The 19565-nt window shown below is 46.3% G+C and overlaps 1 protein-coding gene across 2 annotated transcripts in view; it reads left to right on the forward strand.

Annotated features, from left to right (window-relative positions):
- Positions 1-15060, forward strand: part of AMBRA1 (autophagy and beclin 1 regulator 1) — a 133498-nt gene extending 118438 nt beyond the window's left edge. For both annotated transcript variants that reach the window (XM_032690564.1, XM_032690565.1), the window contains 3 exons: positions 2382-2474; positions 4072-4265; positions 13463-15060. In XM_032690564.1, the coding sequence (XP_032546455.1) occupies positions 2382-2474; positions 4072-4265; positions 13463-13953 (778 nt within the window). In that variant the 3' untranslated portion in view covers positions 13954-15060. The remainder of the gene's footprint in view (positions 1-2381; positions 2475-4071; positions 4266-13462) is intronic.
- The last annotated feature ends 4505 nt before the right edge of the window (positions 15061-19565 follow it).

Here is a 19565-nt window from a genome sequence, read left to right on the forward strand (position 1 = left end):
TTTGGGCTGTGGAGAGACCAGTGTGAGTCCCGGGTCAGAGATGTGCGGATGTATGACAAAGAGAACAAATATGGTGCTGAGGATCTTACTGCTTGAAGTCTTTTGCAAGAGATAGAGTTGAGAAGGGGAAGTTGCTTAGCTGGCCAAAGGAAGAGGCTGCTGAAAGGTAGCAGTGAAGATGCTCACTGCTGCAATAAGGAGTGCGTGTTTATTCTGAGCCACTTCTTTTGCCCTGCAGGGAGACACACTCAGACCAAACTAAAAAGCCAGATTAAAGTGGTGCTGAGGATGTTGAACTCCCATCATGTCCAAGTGTAGTGACCTCACCTTAAGCCTGTTCATCAGTGTTCCCAGAGTCAGCAGAAGGAGCAGTTACAAATCAGTTACCAGCTGCTACAGATCTTCTTCTGGGGGGAGGAAAGCAAATTCCTCAATTCTCTGGCAATAAAGCTGTGAAACTCAGTTGATAAATGGCAGCATTTTAAACTAATGTGAAAAGTCGTGTATTAAACAGAATGGCTATTGATTTCACCATCTAGGGGAATGTGCAAATTGACAGCATGTAGCTAGAATGGACTTTGCTGTCCAACATCCTGACTGTAGAGTAGTGAACCTCTGCAGAATAGGTAGAAGCATGGTCAGGAGTTTTTCATCTGGTGTACCGCATGTCAGCTGGGTACCGTGATGCTTTTGTAGAAGTGAAATCGATCTGACTCAAAGAAGTGTGTACGCAGGAGTTGAGCTTTCTGTGTAGTACAGGAACATGATGTTCGGGGCAAGAGGGGATACGCAGTGTTGCCAGCTCATGTTTTGGCCTAGGGAAAGCTTTGTGGTCTTCTGGTTTCTTGTCTCGGGAGCTGGCAAACTGGTGAAGACAAGTAGGGCACACATAGTACCTTGACGAGAAATATCAGTCTCGTACGTGGCTGTGGGGATCATACCTGTTCTTTGTGAGCTGGAAGAAGGGGGAGAAGAGCATGGGTCAGTTTAGCTCTGTTGTGTAATAGCTGCAGATATCAAGCACACTAGAGTTTTAATGGAAATTTTGACAACGAGGTCAGAAAGTCTTGCTTGCCTAGGGAGCATGCTACTTAGCGGACAGCATAGTGTGACAGCTAAGCCTCAGTCAATATGTTAGGCAGGGGATGGAGCAGTCAGAGGGACTGTCATGGTTTTAGTGACAAATTACCATCTGTCAATAAACTCAGAAGCCTTTGGAAATCGGCTCTCTGGCAGCTGCTTTCATGGGATGTAATGTAGCACAGGGCTAACTCAGCACAAAAAATAAAAAAGCAGTGACTTCCTGTAGACTCCGTGAGCGGTTTTGTTGACCTAATTTTCTCAGTCTCTTGCCCTGGGTCCCGAGCTGGGGTACTGTCACCCCAACAGCCTAGCCCTAGGCCTCCAGCACACACTGTTTTTCCCATTGCAGTGTGTCTGACCTGCAGCATTGTCTAAGCTGGAGTTCTTGCCAGTTCTGCTGAGACATCTCACTACAGGGACAGCAGCTTTCATATGTACATAAAACGGTCATGTTTGTGCCTGAGCCATAAGGAGCTGCCAACTACTTGCCCTGCATCCTTCCTTCAGATTATGGGACTGCAGTTGGCAGTGTGATAGAAGTCCAGCTCTTCAGACACAGTTCCCTTCTGTCTACACAGGACTTTCTCCCCCCCCCACTGCCTTTTTGTGACCACTGCACAGCACTGCTAACTCTCCACCCAGTGCCATCAGGTGTCTGCAGTCCAGCAGCCATGTGGTGGTACACAGCACCATTAGCTGTGAAATTCAAGTTTGGACTTTTCAAATACATATGTTGTTGATACAGTACAAACTCTTTCGTGGAAACTTGTTTAAATACATCTGTCCTTGCTTCACAGTGGTTGTCACTGAGCTGGCTGTATAGAGATTTATTTATAGGTAGAATGAGAACCATTTGCAAAAAACCTAAATGTGGAATAAGAGCAGTGTCTTACTGAGCGCTGCCTAGTGCAGGAAGTGCTTGCAGGTACCACGGGGAGAATTGGCCTTTCTATTCCAATTCTTCGTGTAGTCACTTGGAGTTAGAGTAACCTGATTGTGTACACACAATTGTATGTCTTCATTTCCTGAAAATCTCTCTGCTCTAGTTGCTATGTCTTGGTGTTAATATTGAATTGAGATGAATGGAATATTCCAGAGCAATCTGGTCATACTTTACTCCATGTTTGCAAGGTGGTTTATGGTGATGAGCCCTTTTAATGAAAATGTGAACTGAGCTAGATCTGCAGTTTCTGTAGGGCAGGAATCAACACTGTTATTCCTGTTGTGGGGACGTAATGTCTGCTGGCTGGAATAGTGTTCTGTCACGCTAATGTTTTTTCCTTCTTTGGTGTTTCAAGGGCCTTAAACTCTGGAGTTGAGTACCACTGGGACCAGCTGAATGAGAACATCTTCACTGCGCATTCCAGCAGCAGGAGCACTGAGCGGCCCGGGTAAGTCTCCTGGATGTGAGTTAGATCTGACCCTTTGTGCTGTTTTTGTTACATCTGACAGGACCACTTCTTCTTTGTTCCCTTACCACTGGCAGCTTTAAATTTGCAATTTTCTCCCCCTTTGACATTGTCTGGTCGGGTCACCTAACCTTCTTCCAGCAAGTGACATTCAGTACCCAAAAGTACCAGTGATAGTAAAGAACATGTGTCGTTCATGGCCCCAGTAACATCCATGAGCAAGCTGTGGGAAGAACACGTGGGGCTTGATGCATCAAAAGCACCATGCAAAGCAAATGACCTTTGGAGGATAACTGAAGAACAGGGCAGTTCACAGAGATAAGGCCAAATCTGTTGGGTGGACCTGGCGACAGATTTTCATCCCTTTAATTTCTGGTCATGGGACAGTTGTTTCTTGGCGGTAAACTCTAAAAATAAAGCTAAATCCCCTGACAGCCCCATTGGCTGTTTCATACAGTCTGTCCAGTGATGCACACGTTAATTATTCTAAACACAAAGGCGATGCTGCAGTCCCTTGCTTCTTGCTCTAGTGACAAGTACTTCTCTGTAAGCCAGCTGTTCTCAGCAAGAGGGTGATAGTTGTGTTTCTGAATTGTGAGCTCCAGGATCCCAAGGAAGTTATGAGCTGGTGTACAGGGCAATGTCTGTGCTGTCCTACAGTCTTGATCCAATTGAGGGTGAAAAATAAACAGTAGAGATTCTTTACTCTGCTGTGTGAGTGGATATTGCCACTGCTTACATTTCTGACAGTACATAATCAGTCCTGTATAATGGACAGCTTGAAGGCAGAAATACTGGTCCAGAATGAACTAGCTCAAAGAGAGAGCTAGAAAAGTGTGACAGTTTTCAAAGCCTTATGGCTTTGAAGGTTGTGAATGAGGCAGTCTTTCCTAGAATCTCTTTGCTATTCCTAGCACTTTCAGGCAGAGGTCAGTTTTGAAAAGAGCGTCCAGCATTGTCAAGATTCAGCTGTAGCATCATAACTTCAACTGTTCAATTCTGAGAAGCTAATAAGCCTTGAGGTGATTCCTGTTGTTTGCTTTTGAGAACAGAGTGTTTCTCTTGTCTGACTAGAATGAGCAGAAGTGCCTGCTGGAGTGCATTCATGTGTGATGCTGACAAACTGGGAAGTCCAGAGGAGGGAAACGATACAGGCTATGTCTATGGGAGTGGAAACTGCCCTGCTGATGTGTAGGAGGTTTTATATGAGTTTGTGCTTCTGCACTGCACATCGAATTGCCTACCCAATGCAGTGACCCCAAGACAGGTGTTCTGCAGGCTTAATGATGCTCTCTGTGCCTGTAAGATACACTGCTTCTGTGGAAGGGTGAGCGGACTCTAAGACTGTTGGCTTAAAACTCAAGAGACCAGCTGCTGAGACTGGAGAGGGGTGTCTGTGTGTGTAAATAGGTGCAGATCACAATTCCCTCCATCCCCATCTGCATAGTGGCTAGCAGGTGTGTGTGGCTAGCAGCCTGGTTGGAGTGGAAGCAAGAAGAGCCTCACGTGGATGTTTCAATCTTGCTGGGGCATGTTGCCTCCAATGTTCCTAGTCTTATTTGTTTTTCTCTCTTTTCAGAACCAGCAGAGCCACATGGAGAACAGACAGGGACATGGGCCTGATGAATGCCATAGGCCTGCAACCCCGAAATCCCCCCACCTCTGTGACTTCGCAGGGTACCCAGACCTTGGCGCCTCAGCTGCAGAATGCCGAGACTCAGACAGAGAGGGAGGTACAGGAGCAGGAATCCACCTCTGCAGGGACTGGGGAAGGTAGGAGATCAATCAGTGATTTATCTGACACGGCTTACCTGGTGAATTAGGAGTTTCTGCATAGGTTCCACATGCTGTCAATGCATTTGACGCTCCTTTTATCTCTTTGGCAAATATTTCTCCAGCCTAATTTGCCTGTAACCAGGCCAAGATGATCAGGAGAGTGAATCTCTGGCCAGATGAATAGAGAAGCTATCTTTTCCACCTGCTTTGAGGAGGCAAAATGAACTCTTTTTCAGATCACTGTGTCTTTGTAGAATCAACTGTACTGCCATCACTCCTCACACATCTCCTGAACTCTTAACCATCAGTAAGGCTGCAAGCTGTTGAGAATTATCCTTTCTGCCTCTGTGTTAGAGTTTAGCTTGGTTCTTCAACTTCTGCAAAATGTGTGCAGCCTTCACAAGCTCAGCATTTGGATACAAAATAAAATACTGTAAATTGCTTCTCACAAAGCAGCTGTGAGTATTCTGTTTAATCTGATTGAAGTACATGATGGGTGTCCAGCTCAGCTATTCAAAACCGTCTCTAGTGGTTTACAGTCCAGGAAAACTTACCAACATGTAAAAAGCTGGAAGCTGTGCAATTCCTATATAGTGATAAAGTCACTAGTCTGCTGAAAACATGTTGATTTTGTGCAGGCTTCTTGTCTCAATACTGTAGCATTGTACTTGAATCCAACTCTGAAGACTTGGCTAGGGAGGAATTGGGCAGTATATACATATGAAAGGCAAGAGAAAATTGAGGAGACAATTTTGAAGTTGTTGGTTCATGATGAACTCACTTGGCTTTGGGAAGCAGCCCACAACATGCCTGTTTGTGCCTCTATGCTTGTTTGTTCTCTGTCACTCTGAAAGATACCTTTTGGTATGTGATTCTTCTACAGTTACTGCTGTGCAGGATCCAACATGTATGATAAGGCTTCGTGTTTCCCTGATCTCTACTCTTCTGTTCAAAGTTAAGTGGGAAATTCTTGGCCTGGGGGGTTTCTGTCTACTTATCTCAGCAGAACTGAGATTAACCTCTCTGGAAAGTTAGTACAACTGAGGGCATGTAAATAAGTCTGGAACACAGGCTGTCTGGACAACTGCTGATCTCATGGGAACTGGTTCTTCCACTGAATGTGGTCCACAGACTGAAAACAGGGAGGGACCTTCTTGCATTGAGGCCATGGTGGCTGATGCTGCAGACTTTGGGGGTCTTTCTGTGTTCTGTTAGACTAGGGGAATTCTCCAGCATTGCTTTTTTCTGATGCTGTTCTGCAATCATCTGAAGGTTTCATTAACTTGTTCTTTCTAATTAACCTTTCAATTTTCAGATCTAGATTATGGATTATAACTAGACCGTTAATGAGCTGGGGAAAAGATTGTCCTTTACCAGTGCCTTGGGTGGGATATCTCTACAAAGAAGCAAAACATGAAGCATTTGGAAGAAAAGGATTGTAGATAACAAGCCTAGGATAGAATACTTCTCTTTTTCTCCCTTTCTTGCTTGGAAGAAGGTTGGTGAGTTCTCCATTAGGTATGATTTCTGTCTCAGGCATTGACTTACTGCATGTCCCATGCACTGGAGATGAGTTGAGAGGTTTTACCCTATGGTTGATCAGTTCCTGTGCCATTTACGTCCTCAGTGGAAATTCCTGTGTAAGGGTTGAAGACCAACTTGAAACAGGGAGCTGTGAAGACATTAACAATCAGGAGTATGTAGGATCAAAAAAACCCAACTGTAATCCATAGTAGAAGAATAGTAAAAGGATCCATCGTGAAGCAGAAAGACAAATTTTCAGCTGCTGCTACCAACATCTGAAGCAGTTAGCCAGGTACTTGTGGCAGCAGTGGTCTGGTTCATCTGAGTCTGTGTGCTTCACGTTATGTTTGAACCTCTTTACACTGCTTGTAATGGTAAGGGTACTGTTTTTCTGGCACCATGAACTCTTGTGATGCACGTCCAGTGTGTTCCAGCAGGGAAGATTAGATGCCATGATGCTTTTCTGATGGCTAGTTTGCCCACTGTATCTACCATAACTGTCTGCCTGTTGGAAATGAAAATATGTTTCCTAATAGCATGATCCAGGTGTCAGGGGCCAAAAGGGGGGGGGGGAAATAAAAATAAGGAAGATACGCTACCACTAGGATAGGGCAAATTATTAACTGTCTACCAAATGGGAATAAATCTTCCCATAGTATAGTACACCAGGGGCCTGTGAAGATTAATTAGTGTTTTGTATGGGACTTTGAAGATGTAAATCACTACATAAAGGCTTAGCAGTATTATCAGCAGTAGAATGGATAAGTCAAGTGTGATTCTGAGTACTGTAAAGGGAAGTGGTTTAGTTATCACCTCGTCATGAGGGGAAAAAACCCCTAAACCAACAAAACAAAAAAAACCCCTTGTATGTTAAAAAAAAAAAAAAAAAAAAGAAAAAGAAAAAAGAAAACCTAGTGCTACCCTGAGAATGGTTTCCTTTCTTATGTCCTGTCAGTCGCACAGTTGTGGGGAATTCTGGCTCAGGGCATTTCTTGTACATATGTGCTTATCATATTAAAAAAAAAAGTATGCAGAATTGCATCAGGAATCTAATTAAGCTCTGTGCGGGTATAAATAGTTTCCTTTTCTCATGCAAAGCTCTGCGGGGACTTTGCTGCTCTGATTATCTTTCTACCGCCTTTAGAGGTATGAGGAATGAGTATGTGATGACTTTATTAGAAGTGAATCCCTTAAATGTCTGTATCTTTCTGTTTTGCAGCAGTTGGCTTGTGAACTCTGCTCCACATATAAACTAAAGGTAGTTGGAGTTGAGAGAAAGATAGGAGAGAGGTACCAAGATATGCTTAAAACAGTGTTTCAGCTGTCTCCTATTTTCTTATAAGCTGACAGACATAGTGGAAATACTGATAGAGTTGTAACTTTGAGGCACTTTTAATTAGAAACAATCCATTGGGAGTGATACTGTACTTTCCCTTGCAAATAGAGGCATGATGGGAGTGGGATCTGTATCCAACTTGCAAATTGAATCTTGCTTAAAAAACAACAAAAATTCTTGATGTGGCCCCAAAGCTTTAGCCTTTAGAAATTGTAATTCCCAGTCCAGACTGGGTCAGGCCGTGGCTGTCACTTGTTCAGACTGCTGGATCTGTGGAGTATGGCACAAGTGGCAGGAACTGTCAGTGACTGTAGTTTTGCAAAAGGTGCTACAGGCTGAAGGAAAGGGACCTTTGCAGAGCTGTGCGACGCTTGATGATAGTGCATCCATGCTGTGCCTGGCTGTTGACAGTATATCAATACATCCTTCAGGTAATCCAGTTCTTAAAGAAAAAAAATCCACACGCAAAAAAAATAAAAAAGTAATAAAATAATGGAAAGGTAATTGTCATCTCATTTCCTGTCATCTGCACTGTCTTTGTGACTTAAAATTCAGATAGGTAGCTCAGTGCTTGTTGTGCACCATATGAACTACTGACATTGTAGCCATCAGAATACTTGCTATCAGTCTATTGCTACTTTGCCTGTCTTTAGGGGAGCAACATGTTAACTACTGTCATGCCATATACAGTTTTTAACCTGTTTGATTGAAGGGTTAATCACCAGCCAATACAAATTTCCATTGTGTCTGTTTTCAGAGGTTGCAGGAGATACTTTTGAGCGGGAAGAGAGTTGTAAACTCTCTTCGGTTTGTAGAATTCAATCTGTTCAAACTATTGGTAGTGAAAAGACAGCACGTGCAAGTGAAACTTCCCTGATACAAGCAAAGCATCCTGAGGATGCCTAAGAAGCACTTAGAAGCAGTCAGTGTGCCTGCATGTGGTGTAACTTTTTTAATCTGAGACATTAGGAACACGTGTCAAGGGGCTGCTTGGGCAGGACTACTCTGTCCCTAGCCGAGCCTCATGAATGCTAACAAGAAACGTGTTGGTTTATGTTAGCTGAACACGTTCTTGCAATACTGTTGTCAGATGTGATGTGACTTCCGTACAATCGATATGGAAATGGGAACCAGGACACCAGGGATCAGCTTCCAGATCTACCTCATGTTCTCCAAGTAGAAACGTGGGTAGATCCCTTAGCCTTTCATCTGCCTGTCCATCTGTAAAATGTGCATCATGTCCTGTAAAAGTGCAAATTTTGATTTCTCTCTAAAATCCTCTGAAAAGCAGTACCTAAAAAATAGAATCAGGTTCTAAAAGCATGTACTGTGCAAGCCTTTACAGTGTGATCTGCTCGAAGTACTTGGCTCTCTTGGGATTAAATTATGTGGGCTACTTTTAAACTCTCATTACAAAAGTAAGTTTCACTCATAGGAATCGCCAAGGTGAGCTATTGCTGAGAAATTTGTTACAAGTCAAACCAGTTGTGTTTTTTCTGAGTTCTGTGGAGTTGTTTGGATTAACTACCTCAGAAAGGAAGTGTGAACATGCTTCTGGGCTTGGTTGGGCAGAAAAGTAACTGGTAGTATTTCTTGTGGCATTAAAGGAGACATGATTATTCGTAGTTGGTCATGCTGTGCCATGTCCCTCCCCTTTCTGTTCTTATGCAAGGAGTGAATTTTAAAATGCTGATATTTTTATCTTTGAGCATCTGAATTAGTGGGTCAGCTCACACCTCAGAGCTATTATTCCATTTTCTCTGTAGATTTAGATATCTCTGCAGTGCTTACTGTTAGTTTTGAAGCTTTGTTTGCAAACATGACTGCTAACTACTGCTGGTTTTAGAAAGAGGACAGTTGAAAATGGGGGAAAAAATTCAAAAGCTGTGTTAGTATGTTGCACAGCCACAAGGGATCCTGATCTCACCCTTGCTTCTGTGGACTTTGCTTTTTATCAGGTGTGTGCCACATCCATGCCCAGAGATAAACACATTGTACTCCTGTAAGTACTTCAGAGACCACTTCACTTAAAAGTGGAAATACTCCTGCCTTTTGCCCAGCTCCATCGAAAGTTTGCCAGATATTTTGCCTTTGTAGTCTTCTGGAGTAGTGTGGCGGAGGACTTCTAAAAACAGATGCATTAGCTAAGAGAATATTTTGTTAAATGTTTGAGCCAGTCAGCTACCTTGACAGAAATTCCCTAGTCTTTGGGATATTTGTTTTCTCAAGAGTAATGTTTTGTTCTGTGTTTGGAATAGATAGGGTTTTGGGCGTCTGGAAAGGTCACTTCGATTACAGTAGAAAATGTTCGTAGGAGCACAGCATTGTGGACACAACACTGATACTTACTTGTGTTGAAGAAGGAAACCATGGGTGGTGATGTCCTGTCAGGTACAAAACTTGCACCTTATGCAGAAAAAGGTTGACACTGTATCCAAGATTACTTCTTGCTCTGTGATGGATTTTGCTACAGGGACAGCCTGTGTGGAGGATGAATTGTTATTCTGCAGGTGTTGTGCTTACAGTGGTATTTCACACACTGTAGCCTGGTTTCACACACTGTAGATGGTTAGTTCAGTTTTCTAGATTTTGTCTGTAGTGCTCTGAGGTTCCTCTATTTTTCTGACCCTAGAAGGTGGGCTTAGAAGAATGAGAGCCTGAGATAAAAGATTTTACAAAGTCTGGGACACCAGAACGTAGTTTTGAATATAAAATGAGAGAAGAGAAATTGCCTTGTCCATATGGAGAGTTAGATGTGCTGTCACTTGTCCTTCTCCCACACTGATTTGAGTTCATGCTCTGGATGTGCCTAAACTCTTTGGAGTGTCACAAGTATGGGGTTTCTTTCTCTCCTAGTCTTGTTCAGCTGGAAGTACAGGGAATGTTCAGCAGGCCGCTGCAGCAAGTTGAAACTTATAGCAATCCGCAATACGGGGTTTACAGCATTTCTGCTGTTTTGGGTAAGTGCCTGTGTGCACACCCTAAACCTTTAGCAAATGGAAGTCAGCTTATTTCACTTGAGCTGAGTACTAATGTAGTCTGCATTGGCAGCCTGGTGAAAGAATGTGTGTGGGAGTCACCAGGCAGTAGGAAGGGGCTGTGTGTGATCTGTGCTGTAGCTCAGCTCAAGGCAAATTGTGCAGGAAGCTTTGCTCTGAACTAGTCAGCCAAAGTCATTGTCGAAATCTCAGAGAGGGAGAGGGGAGGATAATCCCAAAGCAGATGTGCTTTTTGGCTGCTTGAATGGTGAGGCTCACTTCTGGCCCTTGGTGGGCTGTCTTTCTGGAAGTTCCAACATTGCTGTGTCACTGTGTTTGTGAGCTGAAGGCTCATGACTTGCCGATTCGCTGATTTCTGCTGTGACATCAGCCCTTGCCTGTTTTCTGAAGAAGCACCAGCCTCAATTAGAAATTCAGCCATGGCATATGGTAATTCAGGGGCAGGGAAAAGGAAGAGGTGCTGTGGTGTGCACTGCCTGGATGGGCTGCTCTGGTGAAGCACATGTTTATAATACTGAGGAGCATTGGCTGGCTGGGAATCTCGTCTGATTTACTGTTCCAATGCTCCTGTATTGGTCTAGTTTATAGTAAGTGATTTGTTAAGAGCACAGTACCTGCTGTTTCAGGACTTGTGTAGTAGATAGGACTGGCTGGCATGTCTCTAGGCCAGGTTGCAAATTTTGGCTTTCTTAAGCTTCCTCTCCGGCCTGGCCACATGGCTGGTAATGAAGTGCTTTCAACTATGCCCACAGAAGGAAGTGATGACTAAATCCAAAACCGTGCTTCTCAAACCTTCCACTTAGTTCTGCTTCAGTATCCCCTGGCATGCATGTTTTTCACACTGAAGTTTCCAGTCTAATAGCTGCCTCTGTTCTCAGTCTTTGTACTGGTCAGCCAAGTTCCTAGTTCATGGATCAACCACATCCTAGTTCATCAGCCACATGCTGAACAGGATTTCTCTACCAGAGTTGTGGGTCAGGCTCCGTCCAGGGGGTATTCTTGCTCACTCCTCTAAGGCTCTGCTACAGATTCTCACGTGGTTACAGGTGTAAACCTGTGTACAGGTTTGCTACCTTCCTAGCAAAAAAGGATGTGTTCTACTAGTGAGGATTAAATTTGCCTTTAATGTCCATAATATTTGTACAACAGGGGAGTACATCAGCAGACTTACTTGAGGATGAAATAAACTGTATCCTGTGATGGGGGATGCTGGTGTTTCTTGATGCAAGTTCTGCTGAGCCCATGAGGAAAGGGAATAAGCCATCACTGACTGATTGCACAACGTCTCTACAGTGGCGTGGTGTAGAACTGTGCTGAATACCCTAGCTCTCATATTGGATGACTGATCATAGAATCATTTAGCCTTTGGTCATGTAACTAAATCATAGCACTAAGTGCCCCGTCCAGTCATTTCTTGAACAGTTCCAGCGATGGTGACTCCACCACTTCCCTGAGCAGTTCCAATGCTTAACCACCCTTTCAGTGAAAAAATTCTTCCAACCTGAACCTCCTCTGGCACACTTTGAGGCCGTTTCCTCTTGTCCTGTTGCTAGTTGCCTGGTAGAAGAGGCCAACCCCCACTGACTACAACCTCCTTTCAGGTAGTTGTAGAGAGTGTCGGCCTCCTTTTCTCCGGGATAAACACCCCCAGCTCCCTCAGCTGCTCCTCATAAGACTTGTGCTCCAGACCCTTCACCAGCTCCATTGTTCTTCTCTGGACATGCTCCAGCACCTCAATGTCCTTCTTGTAGTGAGGAGCCCAAAACTGAACACAAGATTCCAGGTGCAACCTCACCAGTACTGAGTACAGAGGGACAATCACTGCCCTGGCCCTGCTGGCCACAGTATTTCTGACACAAGCCAGGATGCCACTGGCCTTCTTGGCCACCTGGGCACACTTCTGGCCCATGTTCAGCTGCTGTTGACCAGCACCCCCAGGTCCTTTTCCACTGGGCAGCTTTCCAGCCACTCTTCTCCCAGCCTGTAGCACTGCCTGGGGTTGTTGTGATCCAAATGCAGGACTCGGCACATGGCCTTGTATAACCTCATATCGTTGGCCTCAGCCCATCAATCCAGTCTATCCAGATCCCTCTGTAGAGCCTTCCTGCCCTCCAGCAGATCCACACTCCCATGCAATTTAGTATCGTCTGTAAATTTACTGAGGGTGCACTTGATCCCCTCATCCAAATCATCGATAAAGATATTAAACTCCACAGCCCCAAGTATTTTTCTTTTCCTAGTCAGTGTGGCGTTTTGACTTTTATTGTGTTTTAACCCCTCTCTGTATCTAGCCTTGTTGACATTTGTGTTCATTTCCTTGGTGCAAGAGAGCTCATGGCTTTCTCTTCTAATCAGCACTCTGATAGCTTTATGGAGGTGGGACTGAGATTTATTTCTTTAATAAGAATCGGCAGAATCCTACTGTGGAATGTTTCTAGCAGTTTATGATTACAGACTGTTCCCCAAATGCTCTGGGTAGGGTTTGTAGCAAAAGAAGGATGTTGGGAAACAGAATTGGGACAAACTTCCCTGTCATGGGGATTCAGTCTCCTATGTGGACTATTTTTTTGTGAGATTTTGTTCTTCAAAGGTAATCTTGAGCAACAAAGGTATCTGACAGTGGTTTTCTCAGAGCTCAGTAGAGCCTGACTATGAAGGGAAGTCTCAGAAATAGAGCAGACAAAGACTGTAGGTCTTGAGATGTTTTTTGCATTCCTCAAAAGATACCAGTCAGGGGAGCAGGAGCATACATACTTGGTCTTTCCTTCATCATAGATGATGTGAAAGCACAGACTGTGTTCTCTAGTTGCTGTCTGCTCTTGGCCGCTGCTTATGTCTTCCCTGACTGACACTGGGGACATGGCCATCGTGTCATCTGCCTGGGCTTTTCTCAAACAAGTGAAGTAGCAAAAGGCCACAGATTTCTTTAACACCGTGGTGAAATATTTGGTTTATTGTAGTGCAAACTGAGGTTTTTCTTCTTGTCCCCATGGAACTGGCAGGATTGTCTCTAAAGCTGTGATAAAACATCCTGCCTCTTTGACTACACTTTTTTTCCCCACCTTTACAGCTAGATAAGAGCTGCTTCTCCAAGGTTTGGACGTGCAAGTCTGTAAGGAATACCTGTGGGAGTGGCTGAGATTTTCTTGACAGAATTTGATGCCTTTGTTTGGCACTTAACCAAAAGTTATGGAAATAAAATGTTGGGTTCCCTCTGGAATAAAACACGTCTTCTATCTGATCGTGCACACTGGATGATGCATCTACCCGGCATGCTTTCTCTTTGTGTTGTAGTTTGCCTTGTGCACCAGAGTTGCTTCTGCTTTCTTTTGCAGGGGAAGGTCCAGAATATGGAACCAGTGGGGAGGATGCCCTGAGTAGGATTCAAAGGCTGATGGCAGAAGGTGGCATGACTGCCGTGGTTCAGCGGGAGCAGAGTACCACCATGGCATCCATGGGCGGCTTTGGCAACAACATCATTGTGAGCCACCGGATCCACCGCAGCTCTCAGACTGGTGCCGAGTCCACTGGAGCTGAGGGCACATCAGCGCAGCAGTCCACCTCACAGCAGCTGGACACAGAGCTGGAGGGACGGATCCTGTCAGAGTCTGTGCAGCTGCCAGAGCACGGCCTGAGCCCGCGGACAGCCCCTAGCGCGAGTGAAGGACAAAGCGCTGGTGATCTGGACCTGCCAGAGCAGGCCCAGTCCTCCATGGACACCGAGGGACCAATTGAATACAGTGACCTAACTAATAATAACCATCTTCCTGACAGTACCAACTTCTATAGTAATGACAGCACCAGTGGGGAGTCGCGGAACAGGTAGAGATTAAATTGTGTGTTGGTGCTACCCTTGTACTGCTCAGCAGAGACCTGTACCTCACAGCTGGCCAGGAGTTGGAAGACTAGGGACATGTGGCTCTGACAGGATGCTGGTGGTTCAGAGGGCTTCTCTATCCTCGGTGGGGGGGAAAGGGATAAGAATTACAAGGGAAGCCATGGGCAAAAAAGCATACTTAACTTCTAACATTCCCACTGCTGAAGAGTTAACAGGAATACAAACCACACTGTCTGCACATCATGCGAATTTTGAAGCCCCATGGCATCCTCTGAGTTCAGCCCTAACCCTCCAGTTTGGTGTGTCATCCTTTGTAAAGCCTCTTTCCTTTCCTGTTTCCAGCCCTTTTATGCCCAGGGAACTGATCAGTAGCGTGAGAAAGGGAAAGGGGCCTGGAGCATCCTTCTGGAGACAGGCAGTACTGGGCAAACCCAGGTGTGATGCTCCAGCTCTGTTGCTGGAGTGGAGGAGTCTTCCAGGCCACAGTCCCTCTCCATAGCACAGCACTGCTCCCCCCCAGGGTGTGGTGTTCTGAGACCAGTCCTGCCTATGCTGTGGTCTTTTCTGGGAAGAACTGGGCTTTGCCAAAACATGCATGGCTCATGATATGCTCACAGGTGGGGACCTTTCCTTTTTAGAGAGCTAGTTTAGTACTTGGCAGGAACCTAAGTAGAGCTGCTGTATAGATGAGTAGAGGGACAGGGGCTACTGCTCTCTAGTCAGGATGCAGTTCACACAAGGATGTTCTAAGCTGTGCCAATATTAACATGAATGAGCCACCCCAGTGGTTTCATAGTGCCAGGACTGAGCTGAACCTGCCCGGAATGGTGCAGGAATTGTCTTTCAGCTCCAGGCCAGGGTGTGAGGTATTGGTCTGTGATGTAAGGTGTTGCATGTGAAATCTTGACCTTGTACATGTAGTTTATAGTGGAGAAGTCAAGGCTCTGATATTTTGTTTTTAGTCTCAAATGTGATTTTCCTTTTCGTTTGTAACTCTCCATCCCTAGCAGGCTTGTGGAGGAAGGACAGGGAGAGTGTGAGTGCTAACGAGGGAAACACCAAAGATCAATGTCATTAAAATATGACAAACCCTTGCTTGACCTCCTGTCTTCATTTGTGTGATGGTTGTCTCTGTGTTTGGCCTTGGGGATAGATGCATCCAGCTCAGAAGCTCAAGCTAGCTTACAAATGTCAGATGATGATCACCATTTCCCAAGAGGAAAGCAGACTCAGTCTGTGAGTTGAAAGCCCAAAACTGGGAAACAAGGAGGAGCATTTGGGAGTCTTGCTTGTGAATCACCTTTTGACTAGTTTGGAGATGAGTAGGCACCTCTCCAATGCCCATGGTTCAAGCAGGGAGAAAGGAGTGTTTCACCTATCCAGCTTAAAAAGGTATGTAGAGATGCAGCAGCACTACCTTGGGCAAGCAGAGAGTGGTCTGTCTTGCTAACTTCTTGAAGCAGAAAAGGGATGCAGTATCTGACTGTTCTGGTTAAAGGAACGCACACCGCACTGTTACCACTCTCCGGTGAGAGATGTTTCCACTGCTGTCTGAGCACCTGCCAGCAGCTGCTGTGCTCCTGCCCAGCTCCTCTAGATTCTGTGCTGCTAAGACATTATAATAAATAAGGCTATCATTAGGCAGCACTCAAGCTCCCAGTCAGAAGAGTCTGTTAGAGGACATTAAGCAAATCTTCTCTTAAATCACAGCCTGGAAATGAACCTTAAATCAAATCAGCTGCTGCCAGGCCTCATTGCAGAGTGTTAATGAGGCTCTAAAACCTGCCCTGAGCCAACCACATCCCTGATCTGACAGGGGAGCAGCCTGAAAAATGGAATTCCCTTGTGGCAAGGAAGGTTTCATGCATCCCTGTATTGCCTTAGTGTGGAGTGGCCTGAAGATGTGCTGGCAGTTGAGAGCCAGAAGAGCTACATCTCAGCTGAGAACTTGGGCAGACAGGGCAGTGCAAGTCTAGACAGAGCTGTTTACTGCTCTGCTTAAAAACAAACTACAACAGACCCTGGAAAAAAAAGTGCTTCAGCTCAGCCTGGCATCTCTTCTTCCCTCTCCCTACATGATTCCTGTAAGAGTCTTGAGGCCCATTCTTGGTGGATGGGTTGCAGAGCATTCATAGATGTCCATTTCCAGAACCAGAGCCAAACTACCTACAGAAAAATTTCCATCTCGGTTGGAGGAATGTCTTCAGGGCTGTCTCAGTCTGTGTTGGCAGACTTTCAAAGGCCTTATGTGCACCACTGCTGGACGCTCTGGCTGTGCTGCTGTGCAGAGGCCTGAAGCCTGCTCTGCTGAGGACTTCTCCTTGGTGCAGACCTGCCCCCATTGGAGACAGTGGCAGAACAGGCAGTGAGCTCTAGTGGGAGCAGGAGCAAACCGCAGTTGCTGTCTTTGCATTGACTCAGGACATCTCTGAAGCTCCAAAGCAGTTTTCTATTTAAGACTTACAGGAAAGAGTTCCTTATGAGAACAGGCAGCTTTGTAATTTCTCCTAACTCACCCTGCAGCTCTGGGCCAAAGGCTGGTAACAGCTGCAGCCTGTGTTCCTACAGGCCTTAAGCAGGAGCAGTGGGCATGGTGGGTGCGGGAAGGCTTAATCTTCAGATACTGCCTTGGGCATGATTTGTTTATGATATGCTGTGGCTACACAACCAAGAAGCTGCTCTCAGAGGTGGTAGGCTTCTACATAGAGAGAGCACTGCTTTTCTTTTGAGTTTCAGGCCTAGAATCTGCCGAGCTCAGTTTGTCCCTACCTGAGACCTAACGGAGGGAGGTGGATGGGTGGGAAGAGTGTGGGAAAGGAGAGAAACTTGAGCCCACTTATGCAATGGGCTCACACACACACCCCACCCCTAATGCAATTTATTTCTTATGCCTTCCGTGCTTCTTGTGGAACAAAAATCTCTCTCTGCAGGACTACCCTGCTCCAGCCCAGCAGTCTTCCTCTGTTGTTTCAGTCAGGGCTGATCTGACTGTACCCTTGAGCAACACCCCTGAATCTGCATGATGACTTGAGGCCTGGAGCCCTGCGCAGAACAAGAGGTGGTGGGATTGACCACGCCCAGGACAGTGCAGCAAAAGCTCAAGGCTCCTTCCCTAAGCCTTGAAGCTTACCTGTTCACTGCAGTGTGACAACGCAGTGCTGAAGCAAATGCTGTGCCAGAAGCAACATGGAAATTCAACGAGAGCTGCTTGAAGAAACCAAATCAGAGCTGTGCATAGTTGCTGGCCCAATTTAGGAGGCAAAATGAGAGCTTTACTGCGTAGGAGCAGGAAATAATCTTAAAAACCGAAAGCTTTTCTCAGCCATAGCCTGTCAGGAGCCTTTAAATGTGCCAACGAAATCCTAGGGAAAGGAGAAATATGATGCAGAGAATTTTATTTAGCTTTCAAAAGGCTTTTGATAAAGTCCCTCACAAGAGGCTGTTAAAGAAACTTAGACACCTCAAGGGTGAGGGATAGAGTCCTCCTGGAGACGGAAGCTGTTTGAGGTGGGAATTGGAGTCATAAGTAATGGCCCTTTCTTGGCATGGAATGAGGTTAATGGTGGGTTGGTCAGGTTCAGTAGGAGCCAGTGTTCTCTAAAAGCCCTGATGAGCTGAAAGAGGAGGGGAGCAGCTGAACATACAATATTATTTAGGTTAGCTAGGAAGAGAGAATGTGCCAGAAACCTGGGGCAATGGGAGGAGGTAGTGGTTGGAGCTGCTATGCTGCAAGGGGACTTTTCTATGAATCCTTCACCTGCATGGGCACTGCTTGCAGCTGGTGAATGCTCTGGCATCCCTGGGCCTGGGACCCAGCCAGATGGTGAGCACTGCCTGGAGGGAGACCTGGGATCCCAGAGAGGGTTGCTGAAGCCCTCGCAGGTGGTACAGCAAAGTGGTGGTACTTGTCCCTATGAGTCCTGAGTTTTCTGCCCTCACTCCTTTGCTGGTCTATTGCTTCATTTCCAGTACCTCTATTTGACTCCCCCTGGAAGTCCAATGCTATACCCACATGTGGCTGCTGTGGAGTGACCCTATAGCTGGATGGTGCTTGGACCCCAGCTCTATGTGACCACCAGGTGCTGTGCTGGGCAGGAAGGAGGGGGCAGGGACCAGGTCACAGCTGGCTGCATGGGGAGTTTCTCTCTCCCAGTATTACTGATGCCAAAGCCAATGCCCACAGCCAGTTCCTCCAGCAACTGCTCATGCTGCTGGCTAGAGAGAGCAGCTGCCCTCTCTGCTCAGTCCCAATCTGTCAGAGAAGCTATTCTCCAACAGAAAAAGGCAAATTAATTAAAGTGTGCAGCATATGAACCATCCACCACTAATTGGTATCTTGATGTGCAGCACATAAATGTCATGCCATTGCCACCTCTGCGTGGAGGGGGCCCTTGGCACATGAGGGGGCGGGGGGGCACTGCAGCCTTTCCTTTCCAGCTGCTGCTCTCTGGCAGCCAATTAATGCCAGCGCCCCTCTCCCCTCATCCTCCGGCACAGGGGCCTCTCCCGTCCCTACCCAGCTCTTGCCATGGTAGTGGGTGGGAGTCCCGTGCAGCTGCTCTGTGCAGTCCGCTGAGTGCAGGGAATTGTTTCCCCACAGCATCTCGAACAGAAGCTCCTCTCATCTGTTCCCAGTGAGCTCCCTCGACTCCTCTTTGTTTTGCCTTTCAAGCAGTTGTTGCTGGCATGTGGCACCAGTAGCAGCTGGCGGGGATCAAGTTGTCTTCCCCAGCATAATGGCCCTGGGCAACAGATCTCTTCCAGCCAGAAGCCAGTGTCGCAAGGAGGACACTGTGAGGCTTCCCCTCTGCCTTTCATCTGAAAATCAATATGCTGTTGTTCGGCCTCCAAGCATCCATCCATCTTCTGTGCCAGAGTCTTGCCCACTCATGCTGGCCAGGCTTCTCCAGCTCAGTGGTGCCACATGGGAGGGACTGGGGGTCCCATGCAGTGGCTCCAGTAACTCAGTGAGACAGGGAGGGTGTGAGCAACAGGAGGTATGAGTGCAGCAAATGCCGCCGCTGGAAGAGGCAGCCAGACACCAAGATCTCCAGGAGGAACCATTACTGAAACTGGACCACTGCTTGTATGGAGAGCTGCAGCTGGACTCTGCCACGCCACTGAGCCTTTGCTTCAGCTGTGATTGGCCAGACAGTGAGCTCCACACTGGCACGAGGATTTTAGCAGCTGCTGAGGTTTCTCTTTATATCCTTGCATCCAACCCTGCTCCAGTTTGGCTGGTGGAGTTGAGCTCTCGAGTCCCTGTTCTTTATAAGCTCAGGGAACACCCGAGGCTCTCTGACCCTTCACCCTTACCCTCTGAGCTCCTAGCTCCAGCTTCACAGAGGGTAGGGTAAACAGCAGACACTGTGCAAAAACATGAAATGTTGTGGTAATTTAGGCTTGGTCCTTTCTATTTCTTAGGCTCAGCTACATGGCCCTTCCTGGAATTTAATGCTGGACCCCTGATACCATCATAGCTATTAAAGCCTGTCCCTCAATCCCCAGTTCAATAATACAGTAATATCTTGATAGGATCAGGAGTTGGCTCTGCTGGCAGATAGGCTCCAGTCCCTCCTCTGGCACAGCATGGGGCACCT

The sequence above is a fragment of the Chiroxiphia lanceolata genome, chromosome 6, assembly GCF_009829145.1.
Source record: "Chiroxiphia lanceolata isolate bChiLan1 chromosome 6, bChiLan1.pri, whole genome shotgun sequence".
NCBI lineage: Eukaryota > Metazoa > Chordata > Aves > Passeriformes > Pipridae > Chiroxiphia > Chiroxiphia lanceolata.